General features: G+C 39.6%; 1 protein-coding gene across 1 annotated transcript in view; it reads left to right on the top strand.

Moving 5' to 3' along the window:
* The window catches only part of ABCG5 (ATP binding cassette subfamily G member 5), a 438604-nt gene that overhangs the window by 410825 nt on the left and 1073 nt on the right, over nt 1-26706 (top strand). Inside the window, exon 12 of the mRNA XM_044073759.1 lies at nt 10129-10238. Coding sequence (XP_043929694.1) covers nt 10129-10238 — 110 coding nt within the window. The remainder of the gene's footprint in view (nt 1-10128; nt 10239-26706) is intronic.

The raw sequence follows: 26706 nt of genomic DNA, 5'->3' as shown, positions 1-26706 counted from the left end.
AAATATTGCAATCTAAACCTGTCAATTAGAGATACTACCAGTTAAAGGAAGAATTACCAGAGCAACTCCATCACTTAATGCATGGATCAAACTCAAGAATCTGTTAAATAAACAACAAATAATCACTAAAAATTCATATACTGAAACAATAATTAACACACTTAATAGAATTGACATATTTCTTTTTCATGTAGACAACTTGTAAGTAGCTGTTATTTTTGTTGTTAATGACATATTTGTTTTCATTTAATTAATGTAAAGTTCATACTTATGGTTATTATTTCTTTATCATTTCATATTCTTCAATAAAACATTTTTTGAGTAAAAAAAGAAATGGAATATCATTTTGTCCTACTTTTAATTTAACAAAAGGTCCTTCTTGATCTACTTGCATTAATGCACTTATGTTTATCTCATTCTTTTCCCTTGAGTGTTGTCAGTACATTCCTTCTGACATTAGTTCCCACTCTTGGGATGGCGGTTTTAGAGAAACATTGGAAGGATTTTGATTTTGCCACTGCTGCATTTGCTGTTTTTGCTGTTGTAGATTTGGGTATTCTCCTTTCCAATGTCCCATTTGTCCACATTTATGACAAGCACCCATACCAGCTTGGTTCTGCTGAACATTCTTCACTCTTCCTGTACCCTATCACCCTTACCTACCTCTGCCCCTGCTCTACCCCTTCTTTCCAAACTCTGTATTTGCAAGTGCATGAGTTTTGTCTTCTGCATCTCGTCTCTTTTTATGCAATTGATCCATGTAGTCCTTTGCATATTTTATTAACTTATCTAGTTCTTCCTCCTACAAAGTTACCTGGTTTTGTTGTACTAATGTCTGCACATTAGGTAACAGTCTGTGCACAAAAGCAGAATTAAGAGCTGCTTTTGAATTTGTCATTGGATTTGCAATTCCTAGAATATGTTGAAAATACTTCCCTAAGTCTGCTAAAGTAATTAGTGTTTTCCCTTACCTTGCTTACATGCAGTAATTTCCTCCCAGTTTGGTTTAACAAGACAGATTGTCAAAATTTCATGCAAGAACTTCTTTCTGACTTCCTTTAATTTCCTTTTCCCTTCAATGGTTGAATAATATGAGTGCCCAGTGGCGTCAATCCAGCTTTGTCTTTCAATTTGTCATATATATCATGTGGGACTATGGCTTTTAACAACTGCCTTAAATCAACCAGTGCAGGTTAATATAGTTGAATCAAAATGCTTAATTCATTTTTAACCTTTTGTGGGTTGTCTGATGTTAAGCAAAGTTTTAACTATAGTATGTAAATCAGTAAGTGTTCAAGGTCTGTGGACTAATGCCACAGAACTATCCAGATGTAGTATCCCTCCGAGGGGATAGAGAGAATTATCAATCTGCTCTTATTGCTTTGCAGGCTATCTTGCCTTTTGGTAAGTAAAATGAACCTTTTACCTAGATATTCTACCTCATCATGTTGTGTAATGCTCCCATTACTCTCTGAGTCAGAGGATGGGGTTTTGGGGTGGACAGTACTAGAATATTCAGATTGGGGTGATGCAGATGGTGAGTGTGCAGATGCAGAATGTGTGACATGTATAGATACACTTTTCTGTGGGTTTGTAAACTGACCTCTGTCTTGTTGGGATGAGTGGGGATCATGATTGTTCCTGCAATGAGAGAAGAAGGGAAGCTGATCATCTTCCCTGTAAGACTTCCCCCAGCTGTCATATCATCATTTGAAATGGTTGAATACAAAAGAGCAGTTGGTATGGCATTACACGTTTTTACTGTACTTCTTTAACTTATCATAACAATTTGTCATTTGTATATTTTGACCACTTTACAGTGGATTCCTTGTCGCTTTTAAAAGTTTCTTCATACCAAACATTATAACTATTCTACTGATCAGTTTTTATCTTATTCTCATGCTCTAATTATGGTCGTAAATGCAGTATTTTAGTTTTATCAAAAGCTCCATTGCCAGGAAAGTATAAATCTAACTTTGGTTTAGTTAGTTAATGCTAGTATGGTATGTAGTCTCAAGATTCTGCGCCATATTTGAAATACATATAATGGGCTGGAGAACCAACAGATGGTTTGATGATTTTACTGCCTGATTTACCCATAGTATAAGATATGTTACACTACTGCAGTGGTGGTGCTGCGGCAATGTTGTCGCCTCACAGTTAGATGTTGCCCACTCGATTCTCAGTTAGAGCGTCTTCTGTGTGGCGACATGCGTGAATGGGCGTTCCTTCATTGAAGGTTGTGCGTTAGGCCCGGCAAGCCAGCACGTAAAAATCTACTGCCAATCATTAGTGGACCGGAGTTCCGCTGTGGCGACCCCTAACCGGGAAAAGCCGAAACACACAAACAAACAAATAAGATATGTTACACTATTTTATATTTTAACTTTTGTGTCTACTCCACAGAATTCACTTCATCATGCATAGACATTTAGACAAACTGTCAGACATACACATCCATTATTTGCAGGGCCTCGCCCTGATATGCATTTATGACTGAAACCCAATTCAGTCTATGTACAGGCCCCTCCCATTCAATGCATGTAGCATATGATGTAATGAAACCTCACATTTGTGACTACAAACCTAAACATAAAATGCATTCACCAATGAAATAAATAATGTGCATACAATCCAAAGCTACATTAACATCACTGAAGCTCACAGGAACTCAAAAGACAAAATGGAAGTTCAAAGCACTTACTGAAATGGGTGTCCCGTACTTGTTGAAGAGATCCTTGCCAGAGGCTTCAGTGATATTATCAAAACAAATAACCTTGGATAAGACTGAGATTCACGGCACCATCTGGAAAGGAATATTTGTTAGCATCTAATATCATGCAGCTATTAAGTTCAATACCCAGACTGTCAAAGATTCTGGATGCAAACACTTTATTTATTAGAATAATATCATGATACGGAATATCTCAATATAGAGAAAGATTTAAACATATGCACAGTTGCAAGCCCTTTTATATCTTCTAAAATATAGAAAAACATACAAAGTTCAAAGCTTTCATAACTGTGATAAATGTCATACACACATTTTCAATGTAAAAGTAGTAAACAGATGCAGATGGGAGGATAGCTTAAAACATTTCTCATGCTATTATCTTGACATGGTTTATGTGCTCATCTTCAACAAGCTTATCTCCACCTACGTTCCATGAAAGTACATTTTCCATAATGTACAGGAATACATAATTTTTTGTCAAGGTTGCATGATTAGAAGAGACATGAACTCTGATAAATGTCAAGCTTTTTCTTTGTATGAGAAAGGAATATGTGAAAACTGCATGAATTGTGAGCTAAAAATGTTAGAAAATAAGCATTAAATAAATATATATTCATTACATTAGTGTGAGGGTACCTAATCAAGGGTTGAAACCTAATCCCCCTGTTTGTTATTACTTGGTGTTTAATATTATCTATTAAACCAAACATATAACCTCTACTTTCAAACATCTGTTTGAGAGTTTCCAAGTCACTAAAAATATAATCAAGGAAACCATAAGGGATAAACTAAGCATCTGCCCTTTATTAATACTTTTATTTTGCCAAGGTGGGTGGCAGCTCTTGAAATGTAAAAGGCTATTACAGTAGATACTCTTCCTATGGATAGTCAATTTCTGTCTACATTTATGCCTGTTTACACAATGACACATCCAAAAGCTCAATTTTAAAACATAAAAAGAGGTAGTAGTTTCAATGTACTTTAAAAATGTGTCTAATAGTTCACTGCTACTGGTCCATAATATAAAAATATAATCTAAATAGCACTTATAGGTGAAAATAAATGGTGCAAATGTTGAGGTGAAAAAAAACAATTGGTTTCCCACCAGCAAAGTACACTATTCACAGAAATGGGAGCCACTGTTTCTCCCATGGCTTTTCCCTTAATCAGTTTATAATATTAATTATCAAAATAAACAAAATGATTAACCAAAACTTTCTCCATGCATTATGTTAGTATGTTAATCATATCAGCATGTATGGGACTCCCTTTACACAATGTTTCTCTAAACCCCTCTAAGCCCACATCATGAGGAATGACTAAAAAAATATTTTACATCAATAACAACCATCAGGGCATTGATTAAATAATCACAATTAGCCACTAAATAAAAAAAAAGGCCATGAATTTATGGTACATGAACTTCGTCTTTTAATTCATTGTCCACATAGTTTGCCATAGGTTCTGTTTATGACCAACTGCAGCCACAGGCAGCCTTAAGGGAGGGTCATCTATGGATTTGTGGACTTTTGGTATTCCAAAGGTACTAGGAATGATAGATTTGTCTACCCTTAAGTACTCAATTAAGTCCTTTGTTAAAGCACATTGTAAAATCAGAAATCAAGCCTTCTGTACGTAACATTAATGTTATTTGTAGTTGCTATTATAAAACTTCTTCATCATTTAAGTATTGCAAAATCAAACCCATCCTCAACCTTTATCAGACTTCATGATACAAACCGATTTATAATTCTGAAACTTAGCCAACAAGTCTCGTTCACTGCCATAGAAATTATACACAGTATTACCCTTTGTCCCTGCAAATTGCCTAAAATCAACTTCACAAAGCCTCTCAAACAAAATAAGTGGGGGGCTAACGGTTGATTAAAAGTTCTGTTCTGTTTAGTCCACATATGGAAACATCATTCTGAATCTTGTCCCTGAAAAAATAATTCCAAATTTAACTTCCTAATAAAACATTTAAGATTTTCAGAAGTCTCACAAGATCAATTTTTGCAGCTGGAACAAAGATGAAACATTTTACAAAAATTTCTCTGTATGTTGGAGTAAGGTTCATAGGCTGGAACTAGGCTATCAGCCCTAGGGCCTATACAAGCCTAGCCAAAACAATTCCCTGGCTATTTCTTCCCACACTATTTACTTCTTTGGACCCCTGTCTAGCAGGGCGACTGACGTGATCTCCTGGGTAAATTTCCTTCCTCCCATCCAATCATCAAGGTTCCTTTTGAAGAGGGCCAAAGAGGTGCTCTGCTTGACATGTATGGGCAGTCTATTCCAGAGTCTGGGGAGTCTCTGGGTCAGGAACCTATCCCTCCAGCATGTTTTGTTTATTGTGATGACAAGGTTTAGATCCCTGGAACGTGTGGCTCTGAGGGATTGGGATTTCTTTAAGTGTAGCATGTCCAGCAGCTCTGGGTTTGACATGGCCTTGTATGTTAATCAGAGATCGCCTCTGAGTAGACGATATGCAACAGAGTATAGCTGGAGTTTTTTAAGGTGGTCACCGTAGGGCATCTGCTTTAGGCCTTTGATTCTTTTAGTGAGGTATTTCTGCGGCCTTTCCAGTTGTTGCAGATGTCTTGAGAGGTATATACCAAATGGGGCATTGTATTTTATAAGGGGTCTAATGAGGGATGAATACAGTGGGATAATGACCTCCTTTTTTCTGGATGAAATGCCCTTAGTGAGAAGTATTTCCTGACTGTTGAGGCGATATGGTTATTGAAGGTGAGACCACTGTCCACCTGTGTCCCTAAGTCTCTTATCACACTTTCGGTGTTTAGTGTACTGCCACCTATGTGGTAATTCACAGGCACATGTTTTTTCCCAAAGGGGATAACTATACATTTCTTGGCATTGAGCTTGAGCCCATGGCTCTGGCACCAAGCATCTGTTTCTGTAAATTCCTTTTGTAGAGTATCCACATCATTTGGGGATTCAATAATGGCTCCCAGTTTGCAGTCATCTGTGAACTTTGTTAGCCAGAGTCCCTTAGTGTTGGCCTGCACTTCAGAGAAGTAGATGCTAAACAAGAGCAGTCCCAGGACTGAACCCTGAGGTACTCCACTTGTCACGTGTCTGAAGCTGGATTTGGAGTCAGCTACTTTTACAGTGTGGGTTCTGTCAGTAAGCCAGTTGGTAACCCATCGAGTGATGTAGGGATTAATGCTCAGCTTAGTAAGTCTATCTATGATTCCAGAGTGGGGGATGGTGTCAAAGCCTTTGGCGAGGTCCAGATAGGTTGCGTGGACCGTCTTACCCTCATCCATGGCTCTGGAGACTGATTTGAAACTGCATGGGGGCCAGTGTTTGAAGGTTGCCAATGTCTTTGTTTATAAGTTCCATGATAATACATTCCATGGCTTTGCAGATCAGGCTCATCAGACTGATGAGGCGGTAGTTCCCAGGATCCAAGGTGGATCCCCCTTGTGGAATGGGATAACTGTAGCTGTGCTCCACTCAGTGGGCATGAAGCCTAAGGTGAGGCTATGATTAAACATGACACTTAGGTGAGGTGCCAGTTCATTTTGTAGTTCATGTAGTACACAGCCCGGGATGTCATCTGGTCCCATGGATGCTGTATTCTTAGCTTTGGAGAGTGCATTTTTACCTGTGTGGCTGTTATTACTGGAATTTGGCAATCCTCCGGTATTTAGATGGGCTGTTTAGGGGGTGAGGGGGGGTGAAGTTGGCACTGAATTGATCTGCCAGGATATTGGCAATATCCTTGGGATCAGTATATTTAATGCCATCCTGTTGTAGCTCAGAGCAGATCTGAGCATTGCCATTTAGATTCTTGACATAGTTATAGAATGCCTTGTGCTTGTCTTTGGAATATTTGGCAATTTTATTTTCATAACTAGCTTTGGAGGATTTTATGAGGGATCTCAGCTTCTTACTTAGGCTGGTAAGGGAGTTTTTGGCATCCGGGGATTTTCCTCTTTTCTGCAACAGTTTCTTCCTTTTGTTGTAAAGTTTGTTTATGGCAGAGGACCACCAGATTGGCTTACTTTTTTTGGAGAAGAGCATCTTGGTTCTAATTGGGATGGCATGATTCATGCATGAGTGGATGAGCTCATACAGTGCCTTAGTGTAGGATTCAGCAGTCGAACTTCCAGTTCCCGTCTGCATGGGTGTCATGAAGTTTGTCACTTCTGACTTGAGTAGCATGAAGTTGGCTTTGGAGAAGTTTTTTATGGAGGTTTCCTTACTGGGGGGTGAGGGTGGGGTGTGCATGTTAAGGGTGATTAGCTTATGGTCAGACCTGACCAATGAGGGGGTGACCATAGGTGTGGAGCATCGATTTCCCATGTTGGTAATGACCACGTCTAGGATACTGGAGCCCCTGGTGGGACTATGGATTAGTTGATCCAGGGCATTGGAATTTATGAATTCCAAGAACCGCTGAGTAAAGGTGTTGGTACATGAGTAGTTTTCCCAGTTAATGGCAGGGTAGTTGAAATCACCCAGTATTAGGGTGTTTGGTTGCATCTTAATATTTTCCAGTATGTTTAGAAAGGTGTAGTGAGAATCTTGGGGCATGGTGGGGGATCTGTAGCAAGCTACAATTTGGATTGCAGTCTTACCTGGTGTTAGTTGCACCTGGAGAATTTCAGATGCATTATGTTGGGCAACTAGCCTGGTGGTGTGAATATCCCTGGTGAATATGGATACTCCTCCACCTTTAGTGTTTCGGTCCTGGTTTGGTGGCCGAAAAGTGTGGTAAGAGTTGTAGCTTGGTATTGCAGGGGTGCTCCCTGGAGCCTTGAACCAGGTCTCAGTTACTGCACAGATATCGATGTTCTCCATTTTTAGGAGTGCCGAGAGAGAGTGCATTTTGAGGTTTAGACTTCTAGCATTGAGTAGCATTACCTTCAGAATTTGCATGCTTGTACCTGTTATGATGGCAGTTTTGTCCTTTGAACTTTGCCTAAAAAAGGCACTATAGTGGTGGCCAGTAACCTGAATCCCAGGGGTGACAGGTGCAGACCATCTCTGGCAAAGCATCGTGGTCTGTCGATTATGTTGCCCCAGGCAGACAGATACTGGATCCCCTTTGAATGACACCAGAAGCTTAGCCAATTGTTGAAGTCAATCATTTTGTCCTTATATTGTGGTATCATTCTGGGCGAAGGCAAGATGCTACTCCAAGCTAGGGTCATACCTGCCTGGGCCACATGATCCAAGAGCTCTTCCATGTCTCTTTTCATGTAGTCCAAGGATGTATGTCTCAAGTCATTCACACCAACATGGACAATGACAGAGTCATATTTGTACTTGTTGTGGAGTGACTTGAGTGCATGGGTTATGTGGCAGATCCTGGCACCCGACAGGCAGCTCACTGTAATTTTCTCCTTGTTCAGCCTGGTGAGTGGGACATCAGTACTTTGTCTTGTCTTTGGGCTGTTGCTGGGTGGCACAGTAGTTACAATTGAATATTTTGAAATCCCCAAAGTCCAAAATCATACCTTTCTTCAATTGCTCTACCTCTTGTAATAACCAGGAAGATTGCTTGCCCTTCTTTGTCTTCCCCTTGTAGTAGTGGTGGTAACCTGCCTTCAAGGTCTGATAATGCCATGTCCCTTTGTTCTCCAATTGGTCTTGTATCCTCAAGTACCTCTGTAGGGGGGATGGTGGTCCTAAAAAAGTATAATCTCTGCGTCTGTCACAAACAACCACCTCACATGACTGCCAGGGTCAGAATCAAGATTCTCCTTGTTTTTATACTTCGTAATATTTGGAAGTGGTGGATAAGCTTTTTATTCCAATTTATTATGGGTTAATTTCATTATATTCTTGCAATAATTTTACACCTGTGAAAAAATCATTTTAAAATTGTCCTCATGGGCCTCAAACCACAATTCTCTTTAATCTGTTTTGTCCCAGGTATCTTATTTCCTCCTTAAGCCAGTCATGCATCTCTCATTACCCCTTGCCATTATTTTCATTAAGTCAAACAGCTCAAATAGTTCGGAATGGAAATCAGAGTCACTCGCTACCCCATTTGGATATTTAAATATCCAAATCCCCTCCAGAGCTCATTGTGCTGGAATGCTGCCTTTGAAATAAAACATTATCCAACTGAAGAGCTCTGTAATGTTTCAGAACTTCACAAGTTTGAGCATTTTTCCCGTTAAAGTCATTGTCTGGGTAGCGGAGCTTCCTTCCTTCCTTCCTTCCTTGGGCCTCTGCTGAAAAGGGGCCTTTTTTGGCCCAACCAGACCAACTTGGAAACAAATGCAGATAAAATAAGTACAGTAAAAAATATGTCTGTCCCACCCAACAAAAAGTATTTCTTAATGCTGCCTACAAAGTTGCATTTCAAGTGCCTTAAGAATATCTACCTTATAAAGTGAAAAGCAATAGTCCTCTGAAACAGCGGCATGTATACATACATGCAACGAGTATATATATATATATATATATATATATATATATATATATATATCACAAGCTTATATCATAATGGTTAGACTAGCAGAAAAATAGCAAAGTCACCACAATGCCTTCAATGTCACAAAAACCTAATGATGGACCCATTATTTACAAGGGGATATTTACAAGATTTTTACAATACCATTTACAAAGTATTTTAATTGAAGTATTGTTCAACCAGTTGTTGAATAAAAAATGTTACATAAGTGAAACAAAGCATCTGAAATACCATAGAATTCTGATTATTACATAATTGATTTATGGATTTAATTAAGATGGGTGGGATTTCTGATATATGTTTTGGTAACTTGATGTTTTTCACTGTTCTTGCATGCAGAACAGTCAGAACCAAGGCACCACACTGGTGGGAGAATATCATAGTACACTTGCAAGACATGATACATTTATTTATTGTTATATTATTATCATTACTTGTTTTTGGTGCAATGCATTATAACATATTAACATCTCTATAATGAATGTTTATACAGTACCATTTTTTCACCATAATGAGGACTCAGAAATAAAACTTCATTTAAACAATTTAGCTTAAATTGTTTCAAAATGAAAGTGCATATACTATGAGCCACTGGTACTACAGCAAATCTACAATGCCTCCTGCTTTTAACACAAACACTTTTAACACAAACATTTTTTAAGCATCAGTTACCTTATTTTAAACTGTGTATACAAGGTTAGCCAGCAGCCATTCCTCGGTAATATGGGCATTCTATAAACATTTTTCTGTCAATAAATCATCTTTGTTGAAAAACATTTCCATCTTTATGCTGAGACTGCTAATACTGCTATTGCTTCATTATATTCACAAGTCCTTGCTTTTTCCCTCTACACTTTCTTAAATGTTGGGTATAGTACTTATGCTTAAATATTTCTGCACTTGAAGTCATATTGGTAACAATCTTTTTTTTTTCTTTAAGGAATATGCAACAAATGCCTACAGTCTTCCAGTGGCTGAGTTACCTTACATATCAGAAATATGGCTGTGAGATTTTGATCATCAATGAGTTTTATGACAAAACTTTCACTTGTAAGTAAATTAACTGTTTCTACCTCTGCTAGTCTATCCAATACATTTATTATGGTAGCACATAGGATTTCTATTGATATGGCTACTGCAAATTGTCAAATTTATATGGCTCTCCTTAAAGTAAGATATGCTGACACATAAGAAAACCATACACTGCAAGCAAGTTCTTTATAACTCAAATTTGTAACAGTAAAACTAAACTGTTGTATCACTGTCTATAAACTGTGACTCAGTTTATTAGAGGAAAATAGGTACCATCCCAAAGGCTAACGCGTGTGTGTATGGGGGGAGGGGGGGAGGGGGCTAACAAAAAATTAAACAAGGTACTATTTCAGACCTCATCTACAAACTACCAGCTTCCGTAAGCATAACATAGCAAGTTTATCGTCTTCATTGGCGCCAGAGTTTGATATTTGATATGTCATTACAGGTCTTGTAAGGCAAATAATTCTACTGCCCATATAGTGGGTGTGCGTTTCCGGGAGCCAGATGGTCAGAAAAAAATAAACATTTAAAAAATCTAATGCTGGAGGAACAAAGTATGCATGCTGACCTGATGGTGTAGAGGGAATGTTCTTGCTCTTGTCTGACAACTGGATACAATGAACAACATAGAGCTGGAGGACTGACCTAGAAAAGGGGAATACTGGGAAATAGCATCCAGTTCTCTGATGTTCCCCCTCCCTCAGGCTCATTATCAAGTGAGTAGTTTGTCTTTTTTTTTTTTTTTGCAGTGCCTTGCAGCAGCTAACATGTGAAGGCTGTGTGATTTGCAGAAGGGGGGGGGGTCTATAACAGTGCCAGCAAACATCCCCAGTGAGGCATATGTACTTCTTTCACTGACATCACTAGGTCCTGGAGGGGGTGGGGGTAATTTAGTATTTAGTGTTTGAATACATGAAACAAAGAGGCAATACTTAAGTCAAAGGGCTGTCAGCTCCACTGAGTTTTCTTTCAGACTGTACAACTATATACAGGTAACCAGGCCTCCTGATTCACAAATGCATATACAGGACTATGGTACCATGCAATCATTAAGTTTTGTCTAGAAGAAGACACGGATTTTGTTCTGCTTAACATGCTGTGGCAACTACTGGTCAATAAGTCAGTCCCTCTAACATGTCTTATTTATATGTTGATGGAACTTTAAATCCTTGGTTCAGATGTTTGTGTAGACATTTGCCATGTGAAGGTATAACATATCAATGAGGTTGGGGTCTCTGAGAGCATGGAATGCCAAGTATAAATCTTTATACAGGAGTCTATAAGAAATAGAGTATGGGGATAGGGCTTCTAGTCTGTTAGAACATTACTTTTTGTTTTTTTATCAGGAAACTTTGGGGGCTTTCTACTTGCATGATATGTCTAGCTAGGTATGTGTTGAATAGAGCATTGCACTTAGCAATTGACCTACAGAATACAATGGGATAACATCCATTGATCTCTGTGAGATACCTTTTAAAATCAATTTTGCTAGATAGGATTTCTTAAGTACTGCTGCAACATGATGGTCAAAGATAAGGGAACTGTTGACGCAGGTGCTGGGATCTCTGACTACAGTGTCTGTGCTGGGATCTCTGACTACAGTGTCTGTGCAGAGGGGAGTACTGGCTATGCTGTAAGTTGCAGACAAGTAGCGTTTCCCGAAGGTAACAATGCTAGTTTAAGCTCTTTATTTATGCATCACTGATTTATAAAGACTAGTTTTGGCTGAACTACTTCTGTATTGGGAATGGATGATGACACCCCCCCCCCTCCCAGCTTGCAAGCATTGACAAATGTGGTTAACCATAGATCAGGGCTGGTGGTATGGAAATCAGACAAGCATATTTAAGAAAAAGGGATCCCAGTGCAGAGTCTTGCTGTGCTCCACTGATTACTTTCTCACTTTCTGAAGTGATATCTGCCACCTTCATTGTCCGTATTTTATCCTCCAGCCAGTTTGCAATCCATCTCACCAAGTAAGGGTCTAGTTTCACTTTTTTTAATTTGTTTACTGTGTCAGTATGGGGTATAGTGTGAAAGGCCTTTTACAAATCCAAATAAGATGTGTGAAGTGAGTGTCCAGTGTTCACTTCCTTAGCAAACTTCTCAAAATTAGCCAGATCAAGTGGAGATCTGTCCTTGACAAAAAACAACTGCTGTGGCTCTAGTTGCATGAGAAATGTAATCTGTTCATTTATGAAATTATAAAGGACACATTCTATACCCTTACAAATTAGGCTTGTTAGCTGATGGCCCTGTAATTCCCAAAGTCTATGGTAGGGCCTTTTGAGTACCAGAGTATAACTGTAGCTCTTTTTCAAAGTTCAGAGACATACAATGCAGTTAGGCATAAGTTAAACATGTGCATAAGGAGTTAGGCAAGGATCATGTCTGTCACTGTTAATTAGGCATCCAGATAAATAGTATATGGCCGTGGGAATCTCTTTTTTAGTTTTAGAGAGTAAAGTCAGGATGTGTTCCAATGTAATCCCAAAGTGAATGGGACACAGGGCTCTATGACTGCTTCTGTCATTTTGGATTAGTTCCATACATTGCAAGGTGTTATTTCTCAGTTTCCTAATGTAACTGAAGAAGGATTTGAAGTTATATTTGGTTTCTGAAGCCAGTTTCAGTTCATGTTCAGCTTTGGTCTTTCTAATGGTTGTTTTTAGTTCCTATCTGGGTTTTTTTTGGACATAGCCTTTAATGAGGGTAGATTTGTTGTGGGACTTCATTTATTTTTTTTCTTTTGTCATAGAGCTTATTTATAGTGGTGGACCAGCAAGGTATTTTATTTTCAAACTTCCTATTATATATTGTTGCAGTATAGAGAGCTAGATCTATACACATGCTATGTGGGGGTAGCATTCAGACAAAAAAATATCAGTTGAAGCTTCATTGGGTCATGACATTGCAAGTAAACTTGAGATAGTTTTTTAGAAAATTTAAGAAAGTTTGCAAATTTTAAAGTCCCTGAGTTTAGAATTGTTTACCATTGTGTCTGGCAGCTTTAAAGGAGAAGGTTACCAATTTGTGATCTGGTTTAACCAGGAATGAAGACACTAAATGCTTGCAACACTTGGAGGATGTGTTGGTTAGGACCAGCTTTAGAATGTTCTGGCCCCTAGTGGACTGAGTAATTCTTTGCTCTAATTAGTGATAAACCCAGGTGCTCCAAAGGACCAGGACATGTCTCACCAACATGAAACTTTATTTAAAAAGGTAAAACATGTAACCAATATGAACAAATCAGTTACAAAATAATCTAAAATTATATGGTTTAGTGCTTTCGTCTTACTAATATCACATTATCAGAACTATATAACCAGAACAGCTAAACCTTTTTATAAAGGCCTACAACACCCCCCAAAATTAATCAATCATGTACTATCTAACCATCTAAACAATGAAAATTTTAAAGCAAGCGTGGCTGGTAAACGTAAATGCTATTTCACATAGCAAAAGAGGAAATATAACATAACTTACACTAAAAACTCTTTAATAAATAAATAAACATATTAGCAAATGGGGCAACACACTTTAAATTTTAGTTGATCTATCCTTGAGCTCACTTGCAATGAAGATGTTTTTGTTTAAACCAGGCAATGCCGTGGCATTAAATCTAAGCTGCCAAAACATCTCCTTGCGAAGCAACTTATTTTTATAATCTCCACTATACATGGAAGCATCAACTTGATTCACTGCAAAGAACTTCAATTTTAAAAATCCAGAACATATAACAGAGTGCCTAGCTAAAGCACTTTTATTATCATTGCACTGAATACTATATAGGTGTTGGTATACACGCTTGCTGAATGCATTATTGGTTTTACCAATATAAAATGCTTGACAGCTGGTGCAGACTGCAAAATAAATAACCCTTTCAGACAAGCAATTAAATTTGCCACTCCTAGCATATTCTTTGATCTTATTGTACAACTAACCTTCATATTGACATTCTATGTAAGAACATTGATTACAATGTCCACATGTAGAATTTTTTAGAAAACTACCTAACAGGGCAACCTATTTCCTTTCCAAAATATTCTTAAAATTGCTCCTTCTTTTAAAGGTAAATGTTGGCTTAATGTCCTTAAATTTCTTGGTGCCCTCATCACAACCAAAAATAAACCAGTTATTGTCAATAATCCTTTGAATTCCCTTTGCATCTCCAGAATAATGGAGAACCATATTAGTATTTAAATCAAGTGTCTGTTCCCTAACATGTTCATGGCCATCAGTCCTTATGTGCCCCCATATAATAATGGGGCCAGATAGACCATGACGTCCACCCTATACCTGTTCAACAACTTGATTTATTAAGGTTGTGGTATAGTTATGTTCCCTAAAAATACTTTTTAGCAGTTCAAATTCTTCTAAACATGTGTTGTCGTCAGAAGTCAGCCTAGATGCCCTGATAAACTGACTTTTAACAAGACCCTTTTTCTAGTGGTAGGGGTGGCAATTAGAATAGAATAGAAAAGAATTGCGGTAAGTAGGTTTTCTATATATTTTCATTGTCAATGCACCATTCTGTGAATGTGTAATATTAATGTTCAGATATATTTCATTATTATTAATCTGACAAGTAAATTCCAAAAAGTCAGTACTGTTGTGCATTTGCCTTAAAATTCATTAAACTGTTATTCACCATAAGCTCAATAAGTCATCATGATACCTGTAATATGCTTTACAGTGTTTGAGTAAAGGAAAATGGAAAAGAATAAACAATTCCCACCTAAGCAGTACTCCATTGGCAAATAATGGGGCACAAATCATATCCTTAGTATAAGACTTAGTATAAGACTTAGAATAGCAGCTACAATAAGCCTTCACCAGCAATTCCCAGTTCAGAAGGGTGGAGGCTACCATTTCATCTGACAAGAATGCAAATCACAAACCTTATTAATGTTACGATAAGTAGTTTGGAGCCCAAGTCTTAAATCAAAACTAAGGGGCTTAGATAACAGTTACAACTTAATCAGGCTACTAGCAAGCAGTAATAAATGCAAATGAACACTTTAAGAACAATAAGCAAAAAGCAAAATAAGGTAATAAAGCAAGAAGAAGCACTGATATAGTAAAGCAGCTGAATAAAGTGCAATAGTTTTTTAAATAAGTGGGAAGGGAGGAAACAGAAGATAATTCAAGTTTAAGAGACCAAGGGGGTGGGCCTTCCCAACCTACCTCTCAGTACTCGGTAGAATGAGCTGAAGAGCTGAGACTGAGAGGATTAGACAAAATCAGATTTATAGTAGAGGCAGACAACTCAAAAGCTACCACGTTTAAGAGTGCAGCAGCAGTAAGGTGTGTGGGTGGGAATTGTATCATGATCTACTGGGGGCATGGACACTGTCCTTTAACAGATTATAAAATGATGACCTTACTGAGGACAGGCTGGGGTTCACTATATTCAGTATTAGGGCTGCAGGGAATCTGACTAGAGGTGAGCTCTCACAAATATGGAAATGCCTCTGTGGTGTATCTCAAGTGTGAAGGCAAGGTAAGTGTTGAATCAAGGTAAGGAAGGCATGTTCTCCTTAGTGTGAAACCAAATCTCATTTACAACATGAAATCCCCACCCACATAAAACATAGTTCATCCCTGTCATTTTCAAGCATAACATGAATCTATGGATGAGAACAGAAAATTTACCCCAGGACTGCCACTGTACTACTAATGGACAGAGTCAGCTCCTAAATGCTGTATCCCATGTGTGGGTCCCTTCCAATTATCTATAGTATGATCCTAGTTATTCTCATTAGAGGTAATAATTGACCATGGAATGGGTAAGGCCAATCTTTAACCAAATGGGATAGTTATTTTCAGCACAAAAAGATAACTTGGCTAGACTTAAAATGGCCCACACGAGCAGCCCAGTACCCTAGTACTTACCTATGAACCTATGAACACAGATATATATGTAGTCTAGATGCAGAATTGCCTGCCTCAAGAACAGACAATTTATTAAGACCTTTGACACTGACAGAAGCAACACTGAGGTAGTCCGAATTAGGATTTACAGTGCCACTGTTTATTATGTTGGAATGTCCAGTACTCACACTTGACCTAAAAAACGCCAGGCCAGTTTGTGGAAGGAATGGAACAAGAGGTATAGACCATCTCTAGCAAAGCAGGCTGGCCATTTTTCATCTCTTTCCAAGCTAACACGTACTGGACTTCCCTAGAATGAGACCAACTACTTTGCCAATTAATGAAGTTAATTATCTCATGTTTGTATTTAGGCGTCATGCTGGATAAAGGTAGAATTCCTCTCAAGAGCAGTGTTACCTGAATTGAACATTTGCACTGAAGGATCCAGTACATGGTTCTGCAAGTTCTTCAGGGTTGAGTGCCACAAACCAGTCACACCTGCATGGATAAGCATCAAGTCATTTTGATATTTGTTCAATGTGTGGGACAAAAGAACCCACATGGCCTCACAGATTTGGGTACTGGACAGGCAAGTAATTTACCTTGTCCAAACTTATGAGCATTGTGTATGCATGCCTCACCAATTATTAGAACATTCCTACTTATATTTTCTGAATTTGTGATGGTGGAAGGCTTATAGTATGTACACTGGTGACTGTTTGCTATGTGTAAGGTTGATAAAGTTATGGTACTGGATTTATGTTGACATTGATCCTTTATAGGCTCATAGGCGATTACTAGGCTAACAGGGTTTGGAGGGTAGCCTAATGGTTAAGGTGGTTGCCTTACAAACACAAGGTGCAGGGTTTGAGTCTCACAAGGGATAATTGGCTAGGCTTAAAATGGCTCGCAAGGGCAGTTAGCCTAGTTCTAATCTATGAACACATGGGCAGAAAATAACTTTAGGGTTGGGAGGGTGGCCTAATGGTTAAGGTGTTTGCCTTACAAAGACAAGGTGCAGGGTTTGAGTCTCACAAGGGATAATTGGCTAGGCTTAAAAATGTCTCACAAGGGCAGTTAGCCTAGTACTAACTATGAACTCTATCTATGAACTCTATGAACAGCTTAAGAGTCCTTACAAGCCTAGCCAATATAACCCAATTTTACCCAATATATAGCTGCTAGGGCACAAGGATAGCATGTATTTATGCATATGCCTTGAGTATCTTACAGACTGCCCCGTCCATAAGGGACATTTGTGAATTTGTGATTCCCCATCCATTGAACCAAACTGTGTTTGAAGAGGGCCAGGGAAGGGATCTGCTTAATGTGAACAGGAAGCCTGTTTCAAAGAAGGGGCAATTTCTGAGACATATATCTGTCTCTCCAGCATGCTTTGTTTGAGTCACTGATTAAGTTTAGATACCTAGATCAGGTAACCCTTGTGCTGTTTGACTTTCAGATGTGTAGCAGCTCCATCAGGTCTGGATTTGTGAGTGCCCTGTAGGTCAGGTATAGGTCACCCCTTAATAGATGATCGGAGGCAGAGTAAACAGATAGTGTTTTTAGTCTATCCATATAGGACATGTTGTTTACACCCTGCATTTTTTCTTTGCAAGGAACCGCTGAGGTCACTTCAGCTACTGTACGTGCTGAGTCAAGTACATGCCAAATGGTGTACTGTACTTGAGTATTAGTCTAATGAGGGTCGAGTACAGCAAGACTATAATTTCCTTGGATCTGGCTGCCATACGTTTACTTACAAGTTGTGCCACATAGGACTTCCTCACCGCTGTGGACAGATGGCAGTCAAAGTTCAGGCTACTATCTGTCTACCTAGATCTCTCACCTCTGAGTCTGGTCTTAGGGATTTGCTATTTATGTAATTTGCAAGGGTAATAGAGCTAGAAGGGTTTGGAAGGGATTTTTTTTTGACAACCTCAGTATATGCAGGTTTAGTGGATGCATGTATATGTGTGAATGGTGCTGTGCACTGCTCACAGATTTTTGTTTAAATTGACAGATTTACCTCCATGTTGATTAGAAACCTGGTCCTCTCACAGACCATCTTGCATGTATCAAGCATTATATCATCGTCTATGAGCATTAGGCAGCTCTTGCACCGCCTAACACCCAGTGCTAGAAGGTTGGCTACAGGCAGGATAAAAGCTGGTTTGACATCCATTTCAGCAAGGTAAATTTGCTTCTTCTGAGCAGTCAGTCACATAGGTGTTACCTAACCATCAGGGATGCTCAGAGTTAGGAGCAAGGTTACAATCAATAGCAATTCTAATCAGTAGCTGAATAAAAGGTTTCACTGCGAAAGTCGATCAACAGCTTAGGGTATCAATTACAGATGCTTCCCTTCTTGCAAGGGGGTGAAAGATTAAGTTTCATCAGGTTAGTGAAGTAGTTCACAACAAATTAAGGCAGGGGTTTCAGTAAGTCAGTAGTAGGGTTTATAATGTAAGGTAACTTGCACTTTTCAGTACCCTAATGAGTATCACACATACAACTTTTTAATACCTTGTACTGCATCTCAAGATTGAGTCTGAATGCACTACAGTCAGCAGCATGTATGAGTCTAAGAGGAAACATATCCCAACATTCCTGTCCTAGCTTGTCACCTGTGAAGATGTTGCCAGGTGGCCTCACAGGTAGTAGTGCTCCTGCATGTATCAGCTAGGGTACATTTCCCACTGTAAAGTTAGTGGAATGAGAAATACTGGCATTCATACCCAATCATTTTGTTCCACCCATTATATAAATAGTATTACAGGCAGTTCCTGAGTTACAGACATCCGACTTGTGCACAACCCATAGATATGAACGGGCTGCTGCAATGTCGGAAATAATGTGAAAATAAATAAAAATCTTTGCCCAAATCGTACCTTAAGATGAAGAATTCTATTGTACTTTCCTTTTCCCCATTTTTCCCATTTGTGAAGCTGCTCACATGTCATGTTAGAGCAGTTACTTCCACCTTCACACAGAACAAGAGATCCAGTTGGTTAAGATAGTGCTGTGTTGGCGATCTGATTGATCAAGACTGCTGGCTTGTACAGTACACAGTATTGAAGCAGTTACTGTACTGTACAGTAGAATAGGCAAATGACATGGTGGCTCACTAGGGTCTAGGTGACAGTAAGAGGTCTGGCAGAGGTCTGAAAGTTCAGGAAAGAGTGGAAAACATTCGTGAGTGATGCCTGTAGTACAGAAATGTGAAGTGAAGCTTAAAAAGAGGTAAGTTTAACATATTTTTTTTGTATGGAACGTTCTATTGTACTGTACTGTATTGCAGTACAGTACACTAGAACGTTCCATGTACATGTCACGACATACATACAAATTTGACTTAAGGACAGACTAAAAAACAGATCTCATCCCTAACCCAGGGACTGCCTGTATTGCCCCAAGGGTACTCAGGTACTTCCACCAGATCCATCTGACTCAATGCTTCAAACCAAAATCTGCCAAAAAATGAAACCATTATTGCCCAGTGGCATGCTGTTATCTCATGTGACATTTGCTAAACTTGTGCATACATTATCAGGTACTCTATATAACCACAGGCAATGTGAGGACCAGGCTAAAAGCTTTATATCTCCTGTAACCTGTGCATTTATGAGTATGGTGTTATGCTATATAAATAAAAAGGAAATAATTTGGTAATGGTGATCAAGATTTACAGAACGTTCAATTCAGGACTTCCTCATTTGTGCCACCCATGAATAAGTATGTAGCAATGCTCCAAAATTTAGTATTAAAAATTTACACTTTTTGAATGAGGCACATGCAAGTGATGGCCGAGATAATCTAACTAAGGTTGAATGTTAAGCTTTGAATAGATTAAGTAAAAATCAACAGATTGTTATTAATCAGGCGGGAGGGGGGGGGGCTGTGGTGGTCTGGAACTGGGATACGTACTATAATGAGGTCCTTAACTAATTGTCGGACCATCAATATTATCAGTTGATGGTTCTGGATCCAACATCAATCTTTAAACAGGAGAATGATATGTTTTTAAACTTGGCTTTTGAGGAAGGTATTATTTCTAAAGATGTCAAATATCATTTGACGGTGGTAAACCCCACCAGACAAATTTTTTACATTAACGAAGATTCATAAGAATTATAATCAGCCTCCGAGTAGACCTATAGTGTCAGGTAGGGTTTCCTTAACAGAACCCCTTTTGGCCTTTTTGATTAAATATCTAAAACCTCTTCTGGTACATGTACGGGCTTGCATACAAGATACTACCCAGTTCCTTAATATAATAGCAGAAATGCAGATTGAAAAAGGTTGGTAGCTTTACTCACTTGATGTTAGTGCAATATATATCAACATTCCACATTGGGTGGGATTGCTAACTTTATATATTTGGCTTACACGGACGTCTTTGTACGATCCTGGGTTTAATATTTTTCTATTATGCCTCACGGAGCATGTGCTGACTAAAAATGTTTTTCATTTTAATAATTCATGCTATTTGCAATTAAAAGGAACTGTGATGGGAGCATCTTTTGCTCCCATCTATGGGGACTTATTTATGGGATTTATTGAGCATCATTTGATATATGATGCTAGTCATAACCTTTTACTTGGTTCTATGAACATTTAGTGCCACTACTTGGATGACTGTTGGTTGGCTTGGCGTTCTGATGAGATATATCTACATGAATTTGTAGAATACTTAAAGGAAAATAAGTGGGGTATTAAATGTACTGTCAATTATCATCCAAAGGTAACAACTTTTTTGGATGTTGAAGTGAATGTGCTAGATGATGGAACTTTGAGAAGCACTGTTTATAGGAAACATCCTCAAACTAATACACTCCTTCATGCCACCAGTTGCCATCCCCAAGATGTCATCAATAATATTCCTAAATCCCAGTTCTTAAGACTTAAAAGAAAATGTTTGACTCTGGCTGATTATGACATATAGGCTAAAGATATGGTACAAAGGTTTTACAAAAGGGGCTATTCCAACAGGAGCATTCAAAAGGCTGTATCTGCTGTACAATAAGTTGACAGACAACAAGCACTTAAATATCATGATAAACATCAGACACAAGACTTACCATTAGGTTCATTATAGACTTTGGAAACAATACTGTTTTTTTGCAGAACATCATATATCAACATTGGGACATAATACAAATGGATGATAAGGTAAAAGACTTATTACCAGGCAAATGTAGATTTTCTTACATGAAAGGCAAGAGTGTGAGTGGTTTGGTTAAATCATTATAAGAAAGAGAAAAAGTGGTACAAACTCATACAGATGAGATTGGATGGTAGTAAACTAATGGGTTTCCATCCTTGTGGACACTGTAGTTTTTGTAAGTTTGTCCCGAAACAGAATTCCTTTACATCCCCCAATTGTCCTAAAGTATTTGATATTTTGGTTTATGGAAATTGTAGTAGTGACTGGGTGGTATATATGGTTAAATGTACCTGCTCAGCATTTTATGTAGGGCAGACATCACATCCCTTTAAATTAAGAATATCTGAATGTTTGAGTGACATTAGGTGTGCTAGAAGCACCATTATCCAACAACCCCCCATTAATATTCCAAAACGTGCATGCTGTTGTAAATCAGACTTATACTAATGGAAAAAGGTCCGGTCACCCGGACTTTTTCCATTAGTGTAAGTCTTTTTTTACAGCAACAGAGATCTCCGTTGCTTTTTACACACTGTCTCGCTATGTTAAAGGAGTTTAACATAGCGAGACAGCTTTAAAAAAAGTAACAGAGATCTTCCTTTCTCGGTTGCTTTTTTTAAAGCTGTCTCACTATGTTAAATGAGATTCTCCGTTGCTTTTTTTAAAGCTGTCTCACTATGTTAAACTCCTTTAACATAGTGAGACAGTTTGTAAAAAGCAACGGAGATCTTGCTTTCTCCATTGCTTCCACTCACAGCTCTGATGTACTGCATAAGCATACGCATGTGCAGTACATCAGAACTGCCACAGAATACCGGACAGCTGTGGAAGGGCAGCATGGAGGCATTATACAATGCCATTATTTAAGAAAAGTAATTATTTTTTTTCTTAAATTAAGTCATTGTATAACAGCAATAACCCAGTTCTGGGTGTGGGTAATGCTGGATTTACCCACGGTTGTCTTTGTTTGGCCACTCGGGCTTCACCCTCATGACCAAACCACACCAACCGTGGGTAAACCCAGCATTACCCACACCCAGGTGTGGGTTATTGCTATAATGCCCTATATTAACATAGCTTAAAACATACCACTGCTAAATTTTCTTTTACTATTATTGATAGCACTAGACCCACCTATACTGTAGAGAAGGACAAGGCTCTCTATTCGACCTTACCAGCCAATTAGTAAAACAGTTCACTGTACCTATCCAGGCATGTCCAAAGGGCAGTTTCAGGTGTACTTTCCAGTCCAACAGGTAAATCTGGGCATTTTGAGGCAATGTTACAATTGCCTCATGTACACAGACAACCCTCTCCTCCTTCCACCAAACACTAATACATGCAAGAGATGCAATTATACAGCCAAACTGGAGGCTAAGCTCTCTCAACCCAAGACTGGACCAGGCAGTCAAGAGGAGAAGGGAATTACTTGCATCACACCACCAGTCTCACATAAACCTATGAAACCAGCACTGACAAAAAACACACAAATACACAAAAACATACTCGGAGGCCCTAAATAAAAATCTGCAAAAGCAACAGAGACCTCCAAAGCAGACATCCAAGCAACCTCCACCCCCCCAACACAAACCATGAAACACATACTTCACAAAACCAGTGTGACACACAATCACAGCCCTTAAGGCAAAATAACATACCAACAGACTAGTAACTGGTGACTCTATAGTCAGGCACACTGACGTCCCACTCACTAGGCTGAACAAGGAGAAGGTTACTTTTAGTTGCCTGTTGGTTGCCAGGATCCACCACATAACACAAGCACTCAGGTCACTCCAGAACAAGTACAAATATGACTCTGTCATTGTCCATGTTGGTGTGAATGACCTGAGATGTACCTCACTGAACTACATGAAAAGAGACAAGGAGGAGCTCTCTGATCACATAACCAAGGTTGGTATGACCCTGACCCTGAGTAGCATCCTGCCCTCACCAAGAATGATACCACGGTATAGAGAAAAAATTATCAATTTCAACAATTGGCTAAGCTTCTGGTGTCATTCAAAGGGGATCCAGTGTCTGTCAGCCTGGGATGACATGCTCGACAAGCCACGCTGCTTCGCTAGAGACGGCTTGCACCTGTCAACCTTAGGCTTTCGAATACTGGCCAAGGCTCTTGCCACCCCCATAGTGCCTTTTTTAGGCAAGGCTCAAAAGACAAACCCACCGCTGCAAATAGCACAAGTAACAAAAAACTGAGGGTAATGCTGCTCAATGCCAGAAGTCTAAACCTCAAAATGCACACACTTGAGGCACTCCTCAGTATGGAGAAAATCGATATATGTGCAGTAACAGAAACCTGGTTTAAGGCTCTAGAGAGCACCCCAGCACTACCAGGCTACAACTCATACCATACATTTTGGCCACAAAACCCAGACAGAAATACAAAAGGCGGGGGAGTATCCATATTCATCAAGGATACCCACACCTCCAGGTTAGAGGCACAGCACGATGCTTCAGAGATCATCCACGTGCAACTAACAGGCAAAACTGCTATTCAAATTATAGCTTGCTACAGATCACCCACCATGTCCCAGGACCACCACTCCGCATTCCTGGAAACACTAGGAAACATAAAGGTCCTACCAAACACCCAGATATTGAGTGATTTCAATTATCCTAACATTAACTGGGAGAACTACTCAAGTACGAACTCCCTGGCCCAACATTTCCTAGAATTTATAAACTCAAACACCCTGGATCAACTGGTTAACACCCCCACCAGAGGTGACAACATATTGGACCTGGTTATCACCAACATGGGTGACCGGTGTTCCACACCGGAGGTCAACACCTCGCTGGTTAGATCTGACCATAAACTAATCACTCTGGATATCCACATTCTGCCACCACCCCCGGTCAAAGAAACCACCGTGAAAAACTTTTCAAAAGCAAACTTCACGTTACTTAAGACCGAGGTGGGAAGTTTCAAAGCCCCATTGCTAAAGGATAACGCTGTCCAAGCTGCAAAATCCTTTACTAATGCACTCTACGGGCACCTACAAGAATGCATGGATTATGCTAGCCCAAACAAAACCAAGACTCACTCCTCAAAGAAAAGGAAACCAGTCTGGTGGACCCCTGCCATAAACAAGCTATACAATAGAAGGAGGAAACTGGTACAAAAAAAGAGTAAAATCCCTAGAAGGGAAGACATCCCTGATCAGTATCAGCAAGAAACTACGCTCCCTCATAAAATCTTCCAAGGCTAGCTTCGAAAGAAAAATTGCCATGGACTCCAAAGATAACCACAAGGCATTCTTTAGCTATGTCAAGAATCTAAGTGGCAATTCTCAGATCTGCTCGGAGTTAGTGCAGAATGGCACAAAATACACTGAACCGACCGGTATAGCCAACATCCTGGCAGACAGGTTCAGTGCAAATTTCTCCGCCTCTCACCCCCAAAAGGGCCCATAAGTATACCAGAAGAATATAGTGCCCTGAAATCACAGACACTCAGGTTAAAACAGACCTTTCCAAAGCCAAAAACACAGCATCAGTGGGACTGGACGGTGTCCCAGGCTGCGTCCTACACAAGCTCAAAGATGAACTAACCCCTCACCTAAACACACTGTTTAAACACAGCCTCTCCACAGGCTACATGCCTACAGAGTGTCCACAAAGGTGGAGCCACAACGGACCCCAGGAACTATTGCCCTATAAGCCTGACTAGCTTGGTCTGCAAAGCTATGGAGCGCATCATCATGGATCTCATTAACAGAGACATTGGAAACCTTCAAACACTGGATCCAACCCAGTTCGGCTTTGTTAAAGGCAGATCATGCCTCCTAAACCTTGGGGACTTCTTTGAGACAGTTACCAAGGCTATAGACGAGGGAAAGGTGGTCCACACATCCTACCTAGACCATGCAAAGGCCTTTGACACTATTCCCCACTCAGGTATTATAGACAGGCACACTAGCCTGAACATAAGCGCATATGTCACGAGATGGGTTGCCAACTGGCTCACGGACAGAACCCACATGGTAAGAGTTGCAGGAGCTAGGTCTGACTATAAACCTGTTACAAGTGGCATTCCCCAGGGCTCAGTGCTAGGACCCCTCCTGTTCAGCATATACTTCTCAGAGGTACAGGCAAGCACAGGAGGACTATGGCTCACCAAGTTCACAGACGACTGCAAACTAGGGGCTATAACTGACTCTCCAGCTGACACAGACATCCTCCAAAAGGGTCTCACTGAGACAGATACCTGGTGTCAAAACCATGGTCTCAAGCTAAATGCCAAAAAGTGCATAGTCATCCCCTTTGGAAAAAACAAAGTACCCACAAATTACCACATAGGTGGTAGCCCCCTAAATATGGAAGACGTAATAAGGGATCTGGGGACCCAAGTAGATAGTAACCTCTCCTTTGATAATCACATTGCCAAAGTGGTTAGAAAATTCTTCTATGTGGCCCACCTAATCACAAAAGGGTTTGCATCCAGATCGAAAGAGGTCATTGGGCCCCTCTACGCATCGCTCGTCAGACCCATCATAGAGTACAATGCCCCATTTGGGATGTACCTTACAAGACACCTGCAACAACTGGAAAGACCACAGAAGTTCCTCACCAAGAGGATCACTGGGCTCATGCAGCTTGACTGAAGAAATTCCAGCTGTACTTGGTTGCATACCGCCTATTCAGAGGTGATCGCTGCCTGACATACAAGGCCATGTCCAACCCAGAATTGATGGACATGCTCCACTTAAAGAAACCCATATCCCCGTGAGCCACACGCTCCAGGGATCTAAACCTCACTACAACAATAAATAGGACGTGCCAGAGGGATAGATTCCTGTCCCAGAGACTTCCCATGTTCTGGAACAAGATTCCAATCTACATTAGGCAGAGCTCCTCGCTAACCCTCTTCAAGAGAAACCTTGATGAGTGGATGGGAAACAGAAAGTTTACCCCAGGGATCACTTCAATGGCTCTGCTGGACAGAGACACAGGGAACTAATCTAAGGGGGCGGCGAAAGCCAACACATTCTGGCTAGGCTTATAAATGCCTTCGGGCAGATGGCCTAGTACCTACCTATGAACCTATGATAGAATTCAAAAACAATATATGCAGCAGGAGGGTTTGCATTCCCTTTTAAACTATAAGGAATGCATGTGGATAATTAAATTAGGGGCACTGTTTTCCCCTGGTGTTAATGAGCAATTATAACTAACCAATGAAATTCTTGTGACAATATGGATTTTTCATTTAAATGTTTGTTTCTTGGGAGCACATTTAGTTAGCACTGATGAAGGCTATAAGCTGAAACCGGTATGCTTTTTTCACCTGTTGGTGTTTGGAACTGATGTTTTTATGTGCTTCTAATTTGGATGGAATCTGTTTGTAATTTGATTAAATTTCAAATTTGAGCAAGAAGCTATACTGTGTGCTGGCCTGTGGAATTGAACTATATAAATAAA

This window comes from Protopterus annectens, chromosome 6.part0 (assembly GCF_019279795.1).
Source record: "Protopterus annectens isolate FY-2018-M chromosome 6.part0, PAN1.0, whole genome shotgun sequence".
NCBI classification, from domain to species: Eukaryota; Metazoa; Chordata; order Ceratodontiformes; family Protopteridae; genus Protopterus; species Protopterus annectens.
The sequence above is the reverse complement of the archived record's forward strand: the minus strand, read 5'-3'. Positions and strand labels throughout refer to the sequence as shown.